The sequence below is a fragment of the Magnolia sinica genome, chromosome 11 (assembly GCF_029962835.1).
Source record: "Magnolia sinica isolate HGM2019 chromosome 11, MsV1, whole genome shotgun sequence".
NCBI lineage: Eukaryota > Viridiplantae > Streptophyta > Magnoliopsida > Magnoliales > Magnoliaceae > Magnolia > Magnolia sinica.
Window position 1 is genome coordinate 9,669,083 of NC_080583.1, and position 22,068 is coordinate 9,691,150.

Below are 22,068 nucleotides of genomic sequence, written 5' to 3' on the forward strand. Positions count from 1 at the left end.
CAGAAATGTACACGTGGCATTCAAAAACTCAGGATGAACCGACTAAATTGTCTAACTCAGTGGTAACTAGGTCATGGTGCCAAAATAAGATTGGTTGAAGAATCGTGTGGACAGTTATTTGTTGAAATTGGACCTTGGAAAGTTTTCATTTTAACCGTTCAACAAATGTCAACCAATCGGATATTCACATAATGAGATAACCGTAATTTTGTAGTTCTAATACTTCCAAATTAAAACCCATAATTTTGACAGCTTATATGAAATATTTATATTCCACGTATGCAACTTCCAACTAAATTCTCAGTGCCTGCGTATCATCCATCACACTCTGCCAGAGTATAAAAAATTTCTCCTCAAATTTGTACTGAGGACCAGGTTTTTCCACTCTAGCATATTACTAAAAAAAACCATAAGCACAGGCGGGAGAGAAGTTTGTAAGTACACGTGCTTATGTACTTGGGAGCGCACGTGTCAAATCTCAAGAATGAAGTTTCTCATAAGGTGGGTCCCACGTATGTAATTCCCTTGCGCATAAATCAGACCACACCGCCCATTTCTGCAAAATATATGCATCTTAAATACAAACCATTGGTCGAAAATTTTGAAATTCCATTTTAGCATATTATTTAAATTAAATAACGTAAATATAAATAATTGATATTGTTTACATTTGATGAACGGACAGGATCTTTCAATGTGGCATTTATTAATAAGGTTAGAGTAGAAGGTGCACACTTCAAAGAGTACTCCCGCGGGTGCACGTAGTCGGAGCGTCGTGAGATGTCAAACTGGCAAATCACCGCTGATACGCAATGAATTCCACGTGTCAACTTGGAACAGGAATGCAACGAGTATTTCCTGCTGCACCAAACTTAAAGCAATAAAGACATCGTTGTCCATTCGATAAAAAGACGCGTTGAAGTAAGATTCGTATTTTTCTTCGCGACAGATTTATCATAATTTCAAAAATATGAGAGATCTGGACCATTAATAATATCAAAATTAGTACTATTTATTATTTTTATTATTATATTTCTTTTATTTGGTTATTAATTGTTTATATGTGAATATTAAATATGAACCACACATCCATATTAACCATTATCATACATAATCTGAATATTTACAATGAATAAAAAAACAAAATTCGTGGTTTTTGGGATTCTTTGAACGGATGGGATCCTTTTAGTAATGGAAATTTTCATTTTTTCTGCGACGAATATCCTCAATGTCACGCGACGGAGTTTGTTATGTGGACAAATGTGCATACGTGCAAGAGCAGTAAATGAGGGCGCGCACGCCACGCTTGCAGTAATAAGCAAGAAATCCAGGGGTATTTGGGTAATCTAGCTAGAACTTCACCGAAACCTTTGACGCTTTTTCTCAATCCACGTTCTAACGAAGGCACGTCTTTCGTGGTTCGTCGCATCCAAAATGCTGATGCTTAACCGCGACTCATCGCAACCATACACGTGGTCAGGATAATATGGACCGCTGGATTTCTCTCTTTAACCCTATATATGTAAGCCATAAATTGAAAGGTCAGGATTGTTCCATTGGAGATGTTATTTGGGGCATGGTCGATCCATTGTAAGTATCAGATCTGTGGTCTGGATTATCGATCGATGGGCCCCGGTTGCTGAGATTCGAGGACTTGGAACTAAGATCCTGATTTTGGAGGACGATACTTGAACGGCCTGTATATCGAAACAGACGGACCAATGACATGCTGCCATGCTGGCAGTACTTCTACCGTGGGGTCCGCACTACTAGAGCCATGATCCGGATGACCGACCATGTTCGCAAGGAAGCAATTGTTCACCGCGACGAACCGAAACCGCCCGGGCCATTAAAGACGGGAGTTTATCTGGTACTCTGCGAGAGAGTGATGGTCCATATGCAGGCACGTGAAAATTGTAGACGTGGGACAATCAAATCAAATCAAACCGTCCAAACAGCGTAATCTATGTTGCTCCGATCACAATATAGAGATATTTTAATCGAACGATCCTAATTTTTTTACTAATTCGCATTTGCGTATTGAACTTAGTCTGTTGATTATTTTAGCCGTCCATTTTTTGTCAATTAATATACCATTTAGAAAACCAAGATAGTGTAAAGATTAATGTAACATTCATCCAAGTTTGGTCCCACAAGATGGACGGTCTGCTTTTGACATGTTTACCAAATGTACATATCTTTAAGTTCCTGCGTATCAGCAACCACATGCTGGCAGAGTGTCAAAGTTTTTCTACCGAAAAGATTAACGATACGAGACACACGTTTTTGTGTGCACGTGTTTTCAATTCTGTTAAATGAGAGCCATGGTTCAATAATCCAGACTGTCTGTCTGTTGATTATAATCATAGATAGATAATTCTGAAAAAATATCCTCGATGGAAGGATCAAAATCTATCAAATTATTACCTAAAATGTACGGTTAAGAATACAAAACAACAACGCCAGATTCAACTGAAAAACACCCAAAAGATCGGCTCTGAAATCTAAAAGTTTAGTTCTTCTAAATTATCCGTATACTCTGGGGTCGATGGATCAAGGGTCCGGATTAGAGAACGGTGGGTCCCATTTGTTAAAAATGAAAACTAGCTTAAACTGTGACTCTCTAAAATACGCGCATTGCGTACCATAAGTATATTATTCCTGAAAATATGAAACGGAAAGGGAAAAGATGAAAAGAAGCGTCGGCGAAGCTCCGACAGTCGAACAATCGCTCTCTCAGCTTCCGATTCTTCCAACTCGCTCGGAATCGGTCCCGACTCACCACCGATTCCTCTCCAACTCTGACTATCTTCCTCCAATCCCCTGCTTTTAATCCCTCCTCTTCATCTCATCCGCGTTCGCACGGCCTCCTCTCTTATGCTAGATCTCTTGATCTCTCATTCCAGATTCATTCTCAGCCGTCAGATTCTGCAAAACCCCAAGAATTCTTTGCCGATCTAGGGTTTTAAAATTCGGATCCGATCCATGGCGTCGATCCGGCGGACTCAATCCCCCGCCTACCATGACCGACCCTACATCAACGGTTTAGATCCGTTCTCGATCTCGGGATCGTCGTCTCCGTTGTCCCACAAGATCCTGTCTTCTCCGCAGTCGAATTCGCCGCGTCTTGCTCTGATCGTCGTCGGATTCCGCCGCTTCCTGACGGGGAAGCGGTCATTCCACCGGTTCTTGCTCTGCTTCATGCTCGGGTTCTTGCTTGGCTTCGCCCCCTTCTCGGACGTTCGCGACGATGTTGCCGATCTCCACCACAGCCGAGACGAGTACACGTTCGAGGTCCGGCCGCCTCACCACCGGGCGATCGAGGCCGTACGTCCGGATCGGATCATATCGGTAGAGCTGGAGACGAGGCGAGAGACGGACGAGGAGTTTGAGCAGCGGACTCCGTTGATTGTTGTGACCCCGACATACAATCGTGCGCTGCAGGCTTATTATCTGAATAGATTGGGGCAGACGCTGCGGCTGGTGCCACCTCCTCTTCTGTGGATTGTGGTGGAGATGAATTCCGCATCACCGGAGACTGCTGAGATACTGAGGGGGACAGGTGTCGTGTATCGGCACCTCGTGTCTAAGAAGAATTTCACGGATGTGAAGGATAGAGGGATCCACCAGAGGAATGCTGCCCTCGAGCATATTGAATTGCATCATCTTGATGGGGTTGTCTACTTCGCCGATGATGACAACATCTATTCTTTGGAGCTCTTCGAACAAATGCGAGATATCAGGTATTCGAATTCTCTGCCTTATCAGTGCTTTTCTTGTTTCTAGTAAACATTACATCTTTGAGTCGGTTTTACTGCACTGCAATATTGTCATCACAGCATGTTATAAAATGCTTGGTTGAGTAGATTGTTGTTGTCCAATTTCAAGTGGGGCCCATGCAAAGCCACCTAAAGCATGAAACCCCCCACATTTTCCTTTCCAGATCAAGACATCCGGATTATGGGTCATTTGCGGTTCAAATTGCTGTTTTTAGCAACACGAAATTATGGCTCTATATTCTTCCTATTGGTTAAGTTAATGTGAAGTTATATTGACAATGTAGATATTTATAAATTTACTTATTTATTTATAATATAACGATAATCATATTGGGAATGTAATGTCTTAATTAGTTAATAACATTCATCATTTCTTATATAGAGTGCGATATGAGCTCATCTATAAAAGCTACATGGAATACACAATGTATGTATTGGAGTGACATAGATGATCCTATCCCTTGTGTACTACATATTGGAAGAAGTGGCATACCGTGTATACCACGTACAAAAGTGACCTGTGATCCAGGTACCTGGGCCCATGTTGATGACCCACAAAATAATTTGCAAAAAAAGAAAAAGGAAAGTAGCCAAAAAAAAAGTTACTATTTTTTTTGGAAGAGGCGTATAGGGTTCTAAAATTGTCAATGACCTCATTACAAGAACTCAAATAGACAGCTTACATCTTCCTCCACTTGCTTCTAATCGTCACCATGCTCCTGTTTATAACTCTACTTCTAGTCCAAAGTGAAATCAGCTAATCCTTTTCCCTTCCCTGTTATGCAGCCGAAAATAGTGAACTTCACCTAATTACGGCCATCCCTTGCTGGTCAGCTAGATCTTCCAAGAAACAAGATATCTCAATATCTTCTCTCTGAATTAAGCTATTATGTAGGCCACTCATAGAGTTCCCATATAAAACATGTCTAGGGATCAAAGATGGAATGCAAGATGACAATGACATAGTTTTTTCGTTCAGCATCTTCAACTTTCGAAGCATAAAGTTGAAAAGGAGCGCGTCTCTCTACTCACCAGGAGCTTACATTCATGCAAATGAAAAAAGTTTAATTAAGTCTAGAATAGGGTTGTGAATATTTTTTAAGAAGTTGATGTGTTAACCTTTTCAGCTTATAATAATATGAAAGTACCCTTAGAAAAGAAAAATAAATCATGCAAATGAGGAAAAAAGTTTAATTTACTTTAGCTCCAAGGTAATCAATCGCGCTCATTAAAAAAAGAAGAAGAAGAAGAAGAAGAAGAAGAAGGAGAAGAAGAAAAGAAAAAAAGATTAAAAAAAAAAGAAAGAAACAAAGAAAGTTCCAAAGTAATCATCTTTGGTCTCTCATAAAAAACCAATGGAAGCTCAACTTGCCCTCAAGGAATCTGATACAGTAATCCTGGAGCAACAATAGAAGAAAGAAATAAAAAAAGAATATTTTCGAAGTCCAAGAAAACTTTTAGGGAAGAAGATTTTTCTCCCTGCTGTTGATCCAAAACATTTGGAGTAAGTGTTTCTTGAGGGGGTTTATTTGACCCCTCATCCATTTCCACCTTCTTATGGGTGTTGCAATGAGCGAAACAGCCTATGCTTGCGGTGTCTAGTGTCTTTGTGTGGTAACGCATCATAAACTCCTTGCAAAATATCCTTCACGTTGGCATGTCTTGCAGTTATATGAGTATTTGATTTATTGCTAATGTAAACATCTCTGCTTGTTTGAGTTTGTAGACTTGGAGGAGTGCATTTCAGACAACCTTTAGAAGCATTTCTGTCCTTTCAAAGAAATTTTATTGAAAAAAAAAAAGGAAGAAGAGAAAATTAGTCTAGATATGAGATGTGTGATACAAAAATGATAATTAAGTGCCTAAAAGAAAATTTTGATCATAATAAACTCTCCTTTAAAAGAGTATTTCCCTCCCATTTGCTTCCCTATGAGTATCAGTTGTTTGGCAAAATGAGAGATCAATGAGTGAGCATAGATCAAATTTCTTCCGTATGCTTTGACAGCCTTCAAAGAGAAATTGTTGTATCTACCTACCTATCTAATGTGATTAGAAGATTCTCCTACCTTTGACGCCTACCTGTCTATAGATTTCTTTTTAATCATATACTAATGCTACATATTGGCTAAGCTAAAACAAGGTTAATCATTGTTGTAATCTTGTCCCTGTAATCTAGCATCAGCTGAATCCTGTTTTATCAATCAATCCAATCTAAGGTGTCATCCTTGGTATGTGAACAAGCCTTCATATCATATCCCTTCACACCCCCTTGATCCAAGTCCTTTCAAGGCTTCATCTCTTCCTCTTTTAAGGCCCTTCAACCCAAATCACAGGTCGAGGGCGGTGTTTGGCTTCCGCCTTGTAGGCATAATCTCTCAAATTCTGAAGTTGATGACTTGGAGCAACTCCTTAGCCGGCTGCAATGCTTTTATCCCTCTCTGGGTGTGAGAGATATGTTGGTATGGCTTAGAGACAAATTAGGAGCCTTCTCAGTGCGTTGCTTCTTCGGTCCGGCATTATAGTGCGAGCTGCAATCACATGGGTCTGGTCTGGCATATGATGCTCCTCCCAAGGCCGCCACTTTTGCTTGGTTGTCAGCAAAATAGGGTGTTGACCATAGACAATTTGCAAAAGAGATCTATGGTGCTCCCAAACATCTGCCTCTTGTGCATGGAAGATGTGGAGTCGGTGAATCATCTCTTCATTCACTGTAGTGAGATTTGTGGGATGGCCTCGTCTTTCCTTTTGGTTTTGTGGGTGATGCCACAGACCGGGGAGGGCCTGGCATGGTGGTGGACCTGACAAAAGAGGTCGTTCGAGATGGAGGCTAGCCCTGCTTGCTGGTCTTTGGTCCATTTGGGGTGAGTTGAACAATCGTTGTTTCCAAAATTGGAGCAGGGCTCCTTTTGATGTGCTTATGAGGGCTATTTTGTTATCTTGGGATTGGGATTCCTGATTTCGACGGTGTTTCTTTCCCTTGTTTCTTCCTTTTTCATTGTTGTGTGTGTTATTCTTTGGCCTCTCAGCCTTTCTTAATAAAATTATTTGCCTTGAAAAAAAATCAATGTTCCCCTCACTACTAGAGCCTTCTCTATCCTTTGTTACACATGACCCTTCAGCCCATGACAATGTTCCCCTCATCATCGGAGAGTGGAGACAATCTTTGTTGAACATGATTGACCAAACTGTCTCTATATACTCTCCATTTATCTCATTGCAGAATTACTAGGCTTCTTCGGATGACCTTATTGGCAAAATTTTCCGTCAAAGTTGTCAGTGTGCATACATCCTCAGTGTACCATATGTATAGGATTAAGTTTGGTAGGATTAGGCTTTATGTTTCCTAATTCATTTGTCTCTATACCTTGTTTTTCCTCATCTTGATAGTCTCTTTTAGACTCCAATTGTAATCAGGATTGTAATTTAATTATCAATAAATTAAGAAATAAGGAAGAGAGGATGGTACCGAGAACATCCTACTCTTTTTGTCTTCTCGTTCTATACTCTTTTTCCCTCCAGCCTTTCATGGTATCAGAGCAAACTCTGATCCAATTTTTAAGCCTTCTTCTTCCAAATCTTTCTTCTTCTTTCTTCTTCCAATTCTCTGCAGCAAGTCCTTAATCTTTAAAAAAAAATAAAAATGATTAGATTTTATTTTCTCTCTCATTAAGATGGTGAAAGTGAAATGAGTTTTCCATCACCATCGTACAGATGTGATTGTAGCAGTCTATTGTCTTCTTTGGTAGGATTTCTTCTACCAGAAGTTTTTTTCTGGAAGCAGCACTCACCAGAAAGGTCTTGACAAGCATTGGTTCTTGCCGGAAATCTTCTTTGATCTAGATTTTGGCGCCGAACCTGCACAGGAAACGTTCCAGTGTCCCCAAGATCTCGCTGGAAATCAAGTTAGGGCTGATTTCTGGCGCCATATCTCATCTATGGTTGGTCCTGCATCATCAGTCTCTGGAAACTGTTTCAGATTCATATTCTGGCGTCGGATCTCAACTGTTGTTGTTCCTGCATCATCAGCTGCCGGAAACCTCTCCAAATCCATTTTTCGTCATCGTAACAACATCAGGACCTCTCCAGAGGTGCCAGACTTCACCAGAAACCCTTCTAGCACTGTTTTACCTCATCGGAAATGTCTCCAAAGTTGTCAGAACTCGCCGGAAACCCCTACAGGGCTGCCGAAACTGGCCGAAATCTCCTCCAAAGATGTTGAACCTTGCTGGAAACTCCTATAGGGCCGTTGGACCTCGCTAGAAACTCCTCCCAACTCGTCTAGGGCTATTGGATTTCGCTAGAAGTGCCCTGTGGACTACCTATAGGAATCCGATTCGCAGTTCAAACCACATCCAGCCCCTAAGACCTCCATTAGATGTTGAGAAGTGATTTCTACTTATTATTCTTCCTTATTTGTTGTCACTTTTTATTAAATGGGAGAAAACAAACAAGCCCATATCCCATCTAGACCTATGGACAGCTCTAGTCTTTCTATAACTATAGTAAAACTAGATGGCACAAGTTACTTGGAGTGGTCCCAAGCGGTCTGAATGTATATTGTAGCACAAAAGAGAGTAGGATACATTACAAGAGCTAAGAAACAACCCAAGCAGGATGATCCCACCTATGATGAATGAGAGAGTGAGAACTGGTTTGTGATGTCTTGGTTGCGAAGTTCAATGAAACTCAATATTAGTCGTGATCTATCTCTTGAAAACTGCAAATGATATTTGGAATTAAGTAGCCAAAGATGTACTCCCATCAAGAAGACTTGGCCCACCTTTATCAACTTCATACCAAGATCAATAATCTCGAATAAGGTGATGGAACCGTAGAGGAATATTTTGCCAACTTAAACAAATAAGACAACTGCGAATCTTTAAATTTCTTGCTGGTCTTCGTTTGGATTTTGAACCCTAATGTGATTGCTGGGAGGAATTGAACGCAATGAGGCATAATTTCAGTGGACCTTGGTGTATTGGTGGAGACTTCAACATCATGCGATACGCTGAAGAGAGGTCCCACGGAGGAAAGGTCACTGCTGGTATGCGCTCCTTCTCAACTTGAATCGACTACCAGGAATTAGTGGATCTCCCTCTGCTAGGATCCAAATTTACGTGGTCTAACAGGCGAGTGAACCCGATCATTTCCAAGTTGGACGAATTTTTGGTTTTGACTGAGTGGCTTGAAATGTTCCCTCTTGCATCGCAGAGTATACTCCTGAAACCAACGTTAGATCACAGCCCGGTGATTCTCGAAGTCGACAACCAAAATTGGGGCCTGAAGCCATTCAGATTTGAAATCTCTTGGCTGAAGATAGAAGGTTTTCATCAATTAATTAAGGTTTGGTGGGCATGGTTTAAATCTCTCCTGCCATACTTCTAGAATGTTCAACCCTAACTACATAATCTAAAACTACAAAGGGACAAGGAACCGGGCGTGGAAATGTGGACAAAGACAAATTGGGATGCACACACTGTGGAAAAAGATGATATTTGAAGGAATATTATTGGGTTCTTCATCCTCATCTTCATCCAAAGGAGGTCAAAGCAAAGTCATTTGTTAATATGAGCACCACTAATGAAACTTCCGGCAATAGTGCTTCAGACCCAAGGGACAAAACTATAAGTGAGCTTTAACAACAAGTGGCAGCTCTCCAAGTCTCCATCTCCGTTGTTGACCAATTTTTCAGACATCTTAGATGATCAATTCAGGGGCATTTGATCACATGACTGGTACGACCGATGGTTATACTTCCTACTTCCCTATCTCTAGTAATTTTGATTCCTTGTCCATATCTTCTGCAGTCCATGTTCCTCATTTTCAGCTAATTTTCTTCCTGTAAGCTCCTTAACTAAACAACTAAATTATTTAGTTTCTTTTTTATCCATCTCATTATGTTATCTAGGATCTGACAACAAAGAAGATGATTGCTGGTGGTTGTGAAGATAATGGACTTTACCTTCTAAACAGAAAATAATCTAGTTCTGCTTATATTTCCGCTTCTATCATTGGGAATAAAAATCGGGTGACCTTAGGGCACACCTGTTAGGTCATTTACCTTTGCAATCATTGTCTTTTATTTATGGGAAAGTTTAATAAAAGTGATAGTTTACAATGTGAAACTTGTCAGTTTTCCAACCATTGTTGAACCACTTTTCCCTTAAATAACACAAAGACATTTAATCCATTTCAACTTATTCACTTAGATGTATGATGCCCTGCTCCATTAGTTTCTATATTTGGTTTCAAATATTTTTTTATTATTTATTGATGATTTCTCCTGATATACATGGATTTATCTTTCAAAAAGTCGTGATAAAGTCCCATCAGTTATAAAGATCTTTCATAAAATGATTTCTACCCAATACAATACCAAAATTAAAATCTTTAGGTCTGACAAGAATATTTACACCATGATTTACTAAAATATTTTGTAAATCATGGCATAGAATTTCAAACCTCGTACCCTTATATACGACAACAAAGTGGAGTGGCAAAACACAAAAAATCGGCACTTACTAAAGTTTACCTGATTGTTATTGACAAGCATGTCAGTACCAAAAGCATATTGGGATGAAGCTATTCTTCTTGCAACTTACATAATTAATCGGATTCCGACTGATGTGCTCAAGGATAACTACCCATTACGAGTTCTGCAATCTCATGCGTCTCTATTTACTCTTATAATTCACTCATATGTATGGGCCCTAGCTCCGCTAGTTTCTGTATATTGGTTTCAAATATTTGCTATCATTTATTGATGACTTCTCCTGATATACATGGATTTATCTTTAAAAAGTCATGATATAGTCCCATCAATTGTAAAGATCTTTCATCAAATGGTTTCTACCCAATACAATACCAAAATTAAGATCTTTAGGTTTGACAATTCCCGTGAATATTTACATCATGATTTACTAAAATATTTTATATATCACGGCATAGAATTCCAAACCTCGTACCCTTATACACCGCAACAAAATGGAGTGGTTAAATGCAAAAATTGGCACTTACTAGACGTTACCCAATTGTTATTGATAGGCATGTCAGTACCAAAAGCACATTGGGATGAATCTATTCTTCTCGCAGATTATTTAATTAATCGGACTCTGACTGATGTACTCAAGGGTAACAACCCATTACAAGTTCTGCAACCTCATGTGTCGCTATTTACTCTTCCACCAAAAGTGTTTGAGTGTAGTTGTTTTGTCCACATTCTTGGCCCATCTCGAACAAAGACATTTCATCCATCTCTACAACACTCAACCTCCACTCATGTTGCCTTCTAACTACGAAACTCTATTGCATGCAGCATTGCTGGTCAAATGACCATTTAATAGATGTTTTCCTTAAGCTCCATAGGCATGCGGCTATCACACGGACACTCTAGAGACACATCTACACCTCATTCACCCAGCTTTAATTATGTCGGATTCAAATTGTTTGGATGCCTGTAAGTTCTTTAAGTTGTGACTTACAGATGAAAGTCACTTACAGGTTATCATGTTTGGATTAAGCTGTAAGTCCCTTACTGCCTTCAACTAAGGCTTCACCTCTATAATCTTTCCTACTTGAGTTGCATTCCAAATACTCCGCATTGGTTCGTCTAATATTTAAGCCAAGTAGAGTCTAGACCCTTCCTCCAAATATCTGATTTAGCATTTGGCCCTAGTCTCATTGATCAATGCCATGTCATCTGTGTACACACACACACACACACACACACACACACACCAAAGAAAACTCACCAAGTTAGGGGCTTAATGACAACCCTTAATGAAGACCCATTGCTATTGGGAACTTATCAATCTCACCACAGGCCCTACTTCTCAGATATGTCTTTAATGATGTCGATATATCCTCCTAGAACCCCTTCCCTCATCACTTACCACAAGACCTCCCTTGGTACTCCATCATATGCTTTCTCCAAATCTATACACCCCACGTGTAGATTCTTCTTCTTGCTCCATAAACCACAACACATTTCAATCATACTATTTAGAGTTACCACATTTGAAGGATATTACTCCTCAAGAAAGATTCACTACTTTAGTCGGTACATCCCTCTGGTAATTTCTCTGTCAGCTCGTTCTTCAGGTTAATTACTTTGTGCATCAAGCCCCTGTTTTGCAGCATCCCTATCAACACTGTTTCTATGGAGCTCCTCCTCGGGTGGTGGTTTTTGCCAGGCTTGTGGGCCAGAAGAGGGTCTTCACTGCAGATAATCTACAGAGGGGATCTCTTATCCTCCCCAACATATACCTTGTGTTTATGGAAGATGCAGAGTCGATCGATTACCTTTTGTCCATTGCCTGTTTTCTAGGAAAGTGTGGGAGCTTTTTTTTTTTTTTTTTTTTGATACTGCTTGGGTGATGCCTGAGTCAGTGGATGGCTCCATGTGGGTGTGGAGTTGGCAAGGTTGAAAAAGCTAAGTAGAGGCTAACTTTCATGGCTGTCATTTGGGCTATTTGGGATGCTAGGAATGAGAGAGTGGGTGTTGATGAGGTTATTAGGAAAGTAAAGTTTTGGTTTCGAGTTGGGCTGTCAATGTTAAAGCTATCCCAACTGCTTCGCTTCATGTTTAGGCTAGCATGCTTGGGTTGTATTCTTTTTTCGCTTTCGCGAGCTGTTTAATAAAGTTTCTGTTATCTTTCAAAAAAGAAAAAAAGAAAAAAGTTACATAAGAGCATGTTGTTTTTCTGCACATTCCTTTGTTTAAGTGGGTTTGTTGATTGTTATCATTGCTATTTATCAGCATCACGTTTTGAGAATTACTTTATTACTCTAAGTCGTCTCTAAGTCAATTTAACTTTGACTTTTGTTGGGTATAAGTCGATTCAACTTTTGATTTATGTTTAGTAGTAGCCCTTTTGAGCCTGCAAAACCTTGAATGATTAATTTACAAAGTTGATGTTCTGACAAATACTCGGTTCTTATGAAGGTCATTTGGGTACTAAAGAGTCAGACTGCTTATGAGCTTTTTTTAAGTCAATCAAGTTGACTTCACTTAGACCTCCACCTAGTCCAACAAATTTTGAGTTTCAAACCCTTTGTCCACAGGCCTCTGTAGAAGCAAGCCTTGGCAAATTGTCAACATTGTGTTATACATTAGCTTGTTCACAGTGTCAGTTACTTTTTTCATCATCTTTCTGATAACTGAAATCATTCATTTCATTTGTTCAAGTTGGTGGTTGATAATCTCCTGTCTTCGTTTATCTTGGTCTGATGCCTTTAAGTGGCCTGTGTTTTAGAAATGCTACTGGAGAAGGTTTCACTATATAACGTAGCTCTTCTATTTTCTTTTCATTTGTATCCTTGTCATGAGATGTGAAGCTTGAGTTGTAAGAGTGAACTGGATTGGAACGTAGAATAACTTATGCAAGTCGATGTTGCAATCTGTCATCTACCCACTAAAACTCTGAATCTGAATGTCTTCAACTAGACTCTGAAGCTGATTCAAATAAACAACATTAGGAAACAGCGGTAGATAGGTAGAATCACTCTACCATTGCCAGGGCAGGGTATCACTCCTGTTTTTGGTAAGATAACTCCTTTGGTTGAAATCAGCTACCATTTGAAGAAGTCAATAGAGACTCCTTGGTGGTTGATGACCATTTCATTTGACTGGTGTGGTTAGTGCTATAGCCCGCAGGTTCATTACTCGATCAGGATGGAAAAGAGTGGTTGGCACTGAGACCTTTGGGTCCAGGCAATCATAGGAGTCTTCCCCCTCTAGCCAAATCTCCTAAGTTGTAACTGAGACGTGATTTAAATTTTGGAACTCTTCTAAAACCATGCTAAGTCTTTGTTCGCGCAGGTAGTATTCATAGGTTCGAAAGCACAGTGGATCCACTTCTCCCCTAAAATACAAGAGGACCAGTGCAGCTCCGAAGCACGAGCCAACTGGTGCAAGGTACCAATGGTCTTCAAGGCATTGAACCAAGAAGAGAACAATCTCCTCTCAGTTTCTAGAAACAAAAGCATTCATTTGTCACTTGTTAATCAATGACTATGTATATAGAGACTAAATGTCCCTTTTTTTAGACCTACATGCAAGAAAATTTCATTTATTTCTCACAAATCTGACCTCTACTATTCTAGGTCTAGACATATACTGAATCTGTAGAGCTTGACATCTTGACTCACATCTAAAAGAGACGGGAAAAAAATGAAGACTATAAAGAGGAAATAAACAACCAGCTAAAGACTCCTGAAAGAGAAATAGAACTCCAAAATGTTGAGGAAATTCCTGAAATAAATTTCATTTATTTCTCACAAATCTGACCTCTACCATTTCTAGGTCTAGACATATACTGAATCTATAGAGCTTGACATCTTGACTCACATCTAAAAGAGACGGGAAAAAAATGAAGACTATAAAGAGGAAATAAACAACCAGCTAAAGACTCCTGAAAGAGAAATAGAACTCTAAAATGTTGAGGAAATTCCTGAAATTGAAACTTATGTATTGAATTCTAGATTTGTACCCATTAGTTGTGGCTGTATATGTGCATAAATTCTCCCAAAATTAACATCTGGCCGAGATTTTCTGCCGGAAATAGAATGTCTAATATTGAACTTGGATCCTGATTGGAATTGTGGAACCCACAGTTCAATCGGCCAGCAATCTGGACCATCCAGACCGTTGGGCCAGCAATCTAGACCATCGGGAAGAATCTAGAGACATGTGGGGTCCACTCTTGATTCCCTTCAACACAGATACAATCAACGTATGCATCAATAACAGCAGCTTAATTTGTTTCTTTTGGAATTGCAGACGCTTCGGTACATGGCCTGTCGCCATGCTGGCTCAAAGCAAAAACAAGGCAGTGCTAGAAGGCCCGGTATGCAACGGAAGTCAGGTAATTGGGTGGCACACCAATGAAAAGAGTAAGAGGCTTCGAAGATTTCATGTCGACATGTCAGGCTTTGCATTCAACAGCACCATTCTCTGGGACCCCAAGAGGTGGCACCGGTTGAGTCCACTTCGGATTAGGCAGCTGGACACAGTGAAGGAGGGGTTTCAAGTATGCATCATACTTTTAGGTTCTTTTCATATTCCACCTCCTTTTAGTTTAATTAGGATGCTGTTCCTGTGGGAATTCCTGAAAAATACAAAAAGATTCTGGACAGGGCAAGCAATTATGTAGCTCTTTGAATAAGAGCATGTCCACGCTCATTGCAGTTATAAGAGTTGTGAAACTATTATGCTTTATGGGCCCACAAGGGGCCCAACTTTTCTTGACGAGGCAGCGTCGAACATTTTATGAGGAACTATAGGGTCCTGATGCATCAGTATGTACAAGCAATGCCCATGCGGGTTAGTGATCCACATGAGCCCCACCATGGATGGGGATGGTCCATAAATCTTCCATATTTGGGTATCCTAGCCATCCAATCTTTTGCACCTTTTCTTGACCTTTGCTGTATCTACTTCCTGTCTATTGTTGGTCATGGATCGACGGTCACAGTCTTGAAATCCAAGATATTCTCAGGGTGTCTCCCATCCACACTGGAGCCTTTAGTATCAACTGTCTATGTATAAACCATGGACCCTACCTGTATAAAACGGTGGATCAGAACGACTAACATATCTTGATGTTTCAGGACCTTGTACTCTTTGAACTGCTCTATATCAATTTTCACATAATTTGAACCAGTTTCTCTGTAAATGCTGAAGTGTGCCTTTACTGATTCTGACATCTTTTTAGTGTGTTCATTTCTTTCTTCTTCTTCTTCTTTTTCTTTTTTTCTTTTTTTCTTTTTAATTTTTATGGAGTTGCCATTTCATTATATTGTGGTTGCTTTGAATTGGGATGTAATCCTGTATCTTTTGTACTGCCTTTTACAATCTTGCAGGAGACCACATTTATGGAGCAGGTAGTTGAAGATGAAAGCCAAATGGAAGCTGTACCTCATGGCTGTTCAAAGGTCATGAATTGGCACCTCCATTTGGAAGTTCGCGTTCTCGCTTATCCAAGGGGATGGCTACTTCCGAAGAACCTTGATGTTGTTATTCCTCTCAAGCGATAGTGGGTCCCACTGCATCATATACTCACTAATGCAAGGTTTGCAATTTGATACGCCTCTTTGAGTTTTGTTTTGATATAGTGTGCTGATCCTCATCATACTCTTCAAGGCTGAGAATTCCATCTCCGTACATGTGGATCATGGCTTTCTGATCAGACTGCCAATCTGGTCTCTGATTGGACATCATGTAGGCAGCTGGTTGCATCAGCACGTCTGAGGATGGAGGTTTCCCACAAACATTTCCCAGATTGGAAGTGGACACCCTTTGACTACTTACCTACAGATGGATGGTTAATAATAAAATATCGCCATGATCCACATTCAAGGAAAAATAAGTAGATCAAGGGGTTAGGATCTTCCAATCTGGGAGACTTTGGGTGTGCACTGCATCCCCTGTACACAGAAGGGCCTCCCAGGCCTCCCGATCAATGGCCTACATCACCTGAGTCGTTGGCTGGACATGTTCCGAATCCTACATCTGAACCTCCCTGCATTATAATTGCTGGTATTGGAGGGTTCCATTAAATGACGATTTCAAAATCCACTTTTTACTGGAGTTCCATCTGTTTGTTTGTCTTTGTTGTTTTAATAAAACTGCTACTTGTGATACTGATATATTTCTAAATGTCACCTTTTTTTTTTTCTTTTTCTTTTTTTTTAATCCATAGAAAACTGAATCAGTGCGCATATTCTCATGCTCTTACATTTTGTACATGGCAGCTCTTTGATGAGATCATACAATTGTGGGCTTTTGCATCCTGCAATGGGTGATCAGCAGCGGCAGCATTTCCTTCACTAGCAACAAGCGAGGGAGGACTGTATCTTTTTGAACTCGTCTGATATTCTTTTGCGGGAGATGAACGTTCATCAGAGCTGTGTAGAAGGATTTTGATTGTGTTTGTGCAGGGGGAGGGAGGCTCAACTGGCCTCCAGGTTTCTCTTCCAAAGCATGCCAAATGGCGTCCCAGTTGTCGGCTTAACTTCACCGCCCACTATAACGTTGGTGGGGGGGACCACGTCATGTAAGAAGCTGTTGCTTTCTCAGCATCAATTTTCCTCGTGTTGTATGACTTGGTGTGAATCATGTCGTTTGGCATGGATTCATTGTACATTTCCCTAGTCATTGGCTCTTTCTTTTCTTCCTTTTTGTTTCTTTCATTTTCAGTGTTGTATTGTGTTTGGCATTGTTGCATTTATTTCTTTTGCATCTCTTTCTGGTGAGCTGGAACTCTGCCAAACATGTTGCTATCTTCTGTGAGGCCCATTTCAGAAATAAATGGTGTCAGTACGATTCTTGTGAACCTGCAATATTGGTGCACACCCTCCAAATGGGCGTTTGAGGCTGGAACACCGTTTTGATCCAAACGGGAGGTGATGTTGAGCGTTTGGATGCACTTTGCAAACCCCCATCCCATCTCCGGCTTGACAAAATCAGCACTAAAATGCCAACTCGGCAACCGACCGAACAAAGCAGACTCAAAATCCTTCATTTTCATAAACCTACTCTAGAGGAAGTGCGTCCAAACAGGCCTCAGGTCTGCATGATTTTTTGGCTCCTGGCCAACATGGATTACACATCTAATGGTTGGAATGGATCTCACATGTGCATCATGGTGGGGCCCATCAAAAATCAAGGCCATGCGTACCTTTTTCTTTTCTTCTTTTTTTTCTTTTTTTTCTTTTTTTTGGGGGCCAATGAGGTCTCAATAGGTTAAGGTCCAGCCAGCATGTACCTTCTAACCTTTCATGCGTATATGACCTCCAAACCGATTGATTGATAGGTTGGTCCATTACAAGCATTGCCTTTTTAAAAAATAAAAACTTCACAATAGGCACTCGAGGGGAACAGACTTGTGATTCTCTATTTATTAATATCTGAACTATTATATGGGGGTGGACCACTTGACGCATGCATATAGATGCTATTGACCATTGTACTGAGCTGACCAATCTCGTGGTGAGGCAGACGTCACATGCACTTGATACTTTTCAAGTTATCACATGGGTGAACTTTAGCTCCAACTGCTTCGACATAAGAACTTGTTTATTTGGAATATATTCTTTTCCCAACATGTGAACTTGTTTATTTGGAATATGTCTTTTCCCAGCAGGTGCCTGATGATTGAGATCCACTCCAACCATTAGATGTGTAATCCCATACTAGGGCTTAAGCCAAAACATCATGCTGACATGTAATTCGACACCACACCAAGGAAAATAGGAAAATAGTTGGAAGAGAGAAGTCCACACTTAATTTTTACAGGCTCACCATGATGATTATGTGAAATCTACTCCAACCATTAGATGCCACACAACTTGAGGACTACATATCAGGCCCATATGTGATTCAAGTGGGCCACACCGTGGAAAACAGTTTGGAGGGTGAGCTTTTTACTGTACATTGTTTTCAATCGTGTAGTCCACTCGAATCACAAATGAGGATGATTTTTGGGCCGTGGTCTGACATGAGGTGACACATCTGATGGTTGGGTGGATTTAACATTAACACCACGGTATAGCCCACCTGAGCTGACACCACGGTATGGCCCACTTGAGCTGGCACCTCTTTTCTTATTCCAAAGTGACTTAACTGACTGTGAAGCACTCAACCTTCTAGTGTGAAGCGGACTGCGTACTGAGCAACTCAGTACGCTAAGTAAACTCTGTGAGGGCCATCATGATTTATGTGTTTTATCCATTCCGTCCATCCATTTTACTGGACAATTTAAACGCTTGATGCCGAAGATGAAGCATATCCAAAGCTCAAATGGACCACACCACAGGAAACAGTGAATTTAACATCTACTGCTGAAAATTTCTTGGGGGCTATAGAACTTTTGGATCAAGCTAATATTTGTGTTTACCCTTTGTCCATGTCTGTGTGATCTTATGAAGAGGTTGGATGACAAATAAACTTCATTATAGGTCCTAGGAAGGTTTGAACGGTGGAAATCATTGTTCTCACTACCTCCTGTGGTATGGTCCACTTTAGCTTTGGATATGCTTCAATTTTGGGCTCAACCCCTAAAATGAGCTGAAAACACGGGTGGACAGTGTTGATAAACCACACGCATTCACGATAAAAGCATTAACTCAGTGCGCAATCCGTGCATTTGAAGGGCGCAAGTGGGTCCCACGTAACGTGCAAGTGATCTCATTTCCATAGGCCACTTTCCAAACTGTTTCCCTCCGTTTGGCCCACTGAATTTAAGATAGGGTATAGATTTTAGTGTTTTAGCCTTCTATTTTAGTATTGCGCCTGTGGATTTTAAAAATAGTTGATGGCGGATTGAGTGAAGCCCTCACCATACTTTACCGAGTAGTGTGAAGATTATGTGGAGTCACCGTAATTCACGTGTTCCATCCATGCCGTTCATCCATTTTTCCAACTCATTTTACGACTTCAGATCAAAATTAAAGCATATCCAAATGGACGACACTGCAGAAAACAGTGGGGATGATGATGTCCACCATTGAAACTATCCTGGGGCTTACAGTGACGTTTATTTGTCATCCAAACTTTCATAAAGTGTCACAGATTTGGATGAACAGAAAACACACATCAGTTTCAAAACTTCTGCGGCCTTCAAGTTTTCAACAGTTGTTGTTTAATTCCCACTATTTCCTATGGTGTTGTCCAGTTAATCGTCAGATATACTTCAATTTTGGTCTCATTTCCTAAAATGAGCTGAACAAATAGACGAATGAGATGGATAAAATACATACATCATGATGAGCCCCATTGAGTCTTCACTCCACGCACAATTGCAGTCCACAAAAGGCAAATTTGTTGTCGTCCACAAAAGGCAAATTTGTTGTCTAAGTTGGTGGGGGCCACCATCAGGTATTTTTAAATTCTACTCAACTATCAGGCTTTAAGCTATGTGTAAAAAAAATTCAATCCCATTCATGATTTAGGTAGACCACATGCCTAAAAAGAGTATACAATAATAGTCACCTTCCAAACTATTTCCTTGACATGGACCACTTCAAACTGCAGGCAGCAGTACTGCCATTACAGTTCAATATTCTTTCCCGCCATCATGCCACTTAAACAGGACATCGTGGGCAATGCATATGGTAGGCACTGGGTTTTTACACATGGCTTATTGTAGATTATGTGAGTTCGTGACTTTTAACGCTGAGGTCATGGGTTCAAATGCCCATGAGTGCCTATAGGTGTTTTTTAAAAAAATAAAAAAATACAGTAGGCCGCACCAAAAATATCGCTAGGGTCTGACTTAAACATACCAATGTGGCCAGCTTGATGAATGGATGTAAGTTCATGGCGAGTCCAATCCATTTTCAAGGTACTGATTTCCAAAACAGGTGACATATTGGCAGAAAAGATATGTACCACAAGGTGTGGTACAGCTACCTGTTGGTGATAAGTTATCCTGTACCAATTACCATAGACCTACTTTAAAAGCCATGTGCAGGTATGTGGTTATCGAGGTGGAGTTTCGCTCCAAGAGCGTGCCATGAATTACCGGGACCAGTAATATATGAATTAATAAAAGAAAGGAAAACATTAGACTTGTTTATTGTATACTTAAGGCTTAGATCCACCTACACACTGATGGACGCGGATTACATCCAACCCCCGCCCATCTCCAGCTGGAACGGGTAGCAGCCCATGATGTATGGGTATTATCCACACCATCCATCCATTTTCTTTCGTGCATCATTTTAAGGTATAAGCCTAAAAATGAGACAGATCCATGGCTCAAGTGGACTACACGGTGGGGATTAAACTTTTATTGTCCAAAACTTTTTGGGGGCCACAAAAGTTTTGGATGGAGCTGATATTTGTCTTTTCTCTTGGGTATGTGTAACTTTATGAATAGGTTGGATGGCTAATAAACATTACGGCCGGCCTTAGAAAAGTTTCAACGGTGAGAATCATTATCAACGCTGCTTCCTGTGATGTGGTCCACTTGAGTCTTGGATCTGCCTCATTTTTGGTAATATTCCCTAAAATGATATGAAAAAATGGATGGACGGTGTGGATAATACCCATACATCACGGTGGCCATTTAAAGTTGTTGGTCCATTTCAAGTTGGAGATGGGTAGGACCACACTGATTCATAGCGTATAGAAAATGGTAGATTGAACGAAGATAACTAGTTGAGTGTTGCCGTGTATACTATTTCCATTGTGCCACTTAAAACATGGATGGGTATGATGTTTGGGCCATGGCCTAACATGGTGTGACACACATAAGTTAGGATGGATTTCACATCAACATCAAGAAGGAGCAACCAAAGCATCCTACACACCTTTCAAAAGTCATGTGAAATAATAACTCCTCCCAAGGCCATATATAGGTAAAATAATTCACAATGGCTTATCTTGATGTCTATGTGAGATCCACTCCGACCATTAGATGTAATCTTACGTTAGGCTCCATGATAAAAAAAAATAAAATAATGCCAACCTATGCTTCTGGTGGGCCACACCAAGGGAAACAGTTGGGATAGAGATTTACACCATTGATATTTAGCGGGCTCACCATGATAATCATATAAAATCCACTCCAACCATTGGATATCATACCAAACCTTAGACATGGAGCCCAAGTATCAAACTCATCAGTCATTTAAGTAGACCACATGAAGGGAAATAGTTTGGAAGGTGAGTGTTACCTGCTCCACTATTTTCAATTGTGTGGTCCACTTAAAATATGGATGGAACTGATGTTCAAGTCATGGGGACAGCTTTTTAAAAGTCAGGAAATAATAATTCATGTTCCTGCTGCTGACAGAGTGATCAGGTACTAAAAAAAATTTCCTTGGGACACCACCTTTATTTTTAACAGCATCATTATATGTATGTAAGATCCACTCCCACAGTTAGATGTGTAATCTTACATTAGGCCAATGGTTAAAAAAAACTTCTACTAATTCGTGCTGTAGGTGGGCCTCATCAAGGGAAACTGTTGGGAGAAAGATGTCCACCCTTGATATTTAAAAGGGCTATGGTAACGATGATATAAAATACACTATAACCATTAGATACCACATAAAACTTAGACCCGAGCCATAAACCTTACCTCACAGGCATGACACGTGAAGCGGATTGGTTGGTGTACCACACACCAATTAATTTGCCTCGCTCAATTTTCAGTTTGCCTCGCTCAATTTCATGTTAGCCTCGCTTAATTTCCTGTTTGCCTTGCTCAATTTCATGTTATTCTCGCTCAATTTGCAGTTTATCTCGCTCAATTTCATGTTTGCCTCGCTTAATTTTCAATTT

At 40.3% G+C, this 22,068-nt stretch overlaps 1 protein-coding gene across 2 annotated transcripts; it reads left to right on the plus strand.

Moving 5' to 3' along the window:
- Positions 1-2,642: 2,642 nt before the first annotated feature.
- Positions 2,643-16,950, plus strand: LOC131218776 (probable beta-1,4-xylosyltransferase IRX9H). Of its 2 annotated transcripts, XM_058213561.1 has the most exons (4): positions 2,645-3,743; positions 14,560-14,809; positions 15,642-15,850; positions 16,533-16,950. In XM_058213561.1, the coding sequence occupies exons 1-3, from the start codon at positions 2,986-2,988 to the stop codon at positions 15,813-15,815; spliced, it is 1,182 nt and encodes a 393-aa protein (XP_058069544.1). In that variant the 5' UTR covers positions 2,645-2,985; the 3' UTR covers positions 15,816-15,850; positions 16,533-16,950. The 2 variants fall into 2 exon arrangements, with proteins under 2 accessions (XP_058069546.1, XP_058069544.1); XM_058213563.1 differs by lacking the exon at positions 16,533-16,950 and having other exon boundaries at positions 2,643-3,743; positions 14,560-14,828; positions 15,642-15,809.
- The last annotated feature ends 5,118 nt before the right edge of the window (positions 16,951-22,068 follow it).

What these genes read in the sequence shown, in the direction of transcription:
- LOC131218776 (XM_058213561.1), top strand. Translation starts at nt 2,986, where the DNA reads ATGGCGTCGATCCGGCGGACTCAATCCCCCGCCTACCATGACCGACCC. An exon ending in GAACAAATGCGAGATATCAG is followed by an intron (nt 3,744 to 14,559) that starts GTATTCGAATTC and finishes TTGGAATTGCAG; the next exon opens with ACGCTTCGGTACATGGCCTG. An exon ending in CAGTGAAGGAGGGGTTTCAA is followed by an intron (nt 14,810 to 15,641) that starts GTATGCATCATA and finishes ACAATCTTGCAG; the next exon opens with GAGACCACATTTATGGAGCA.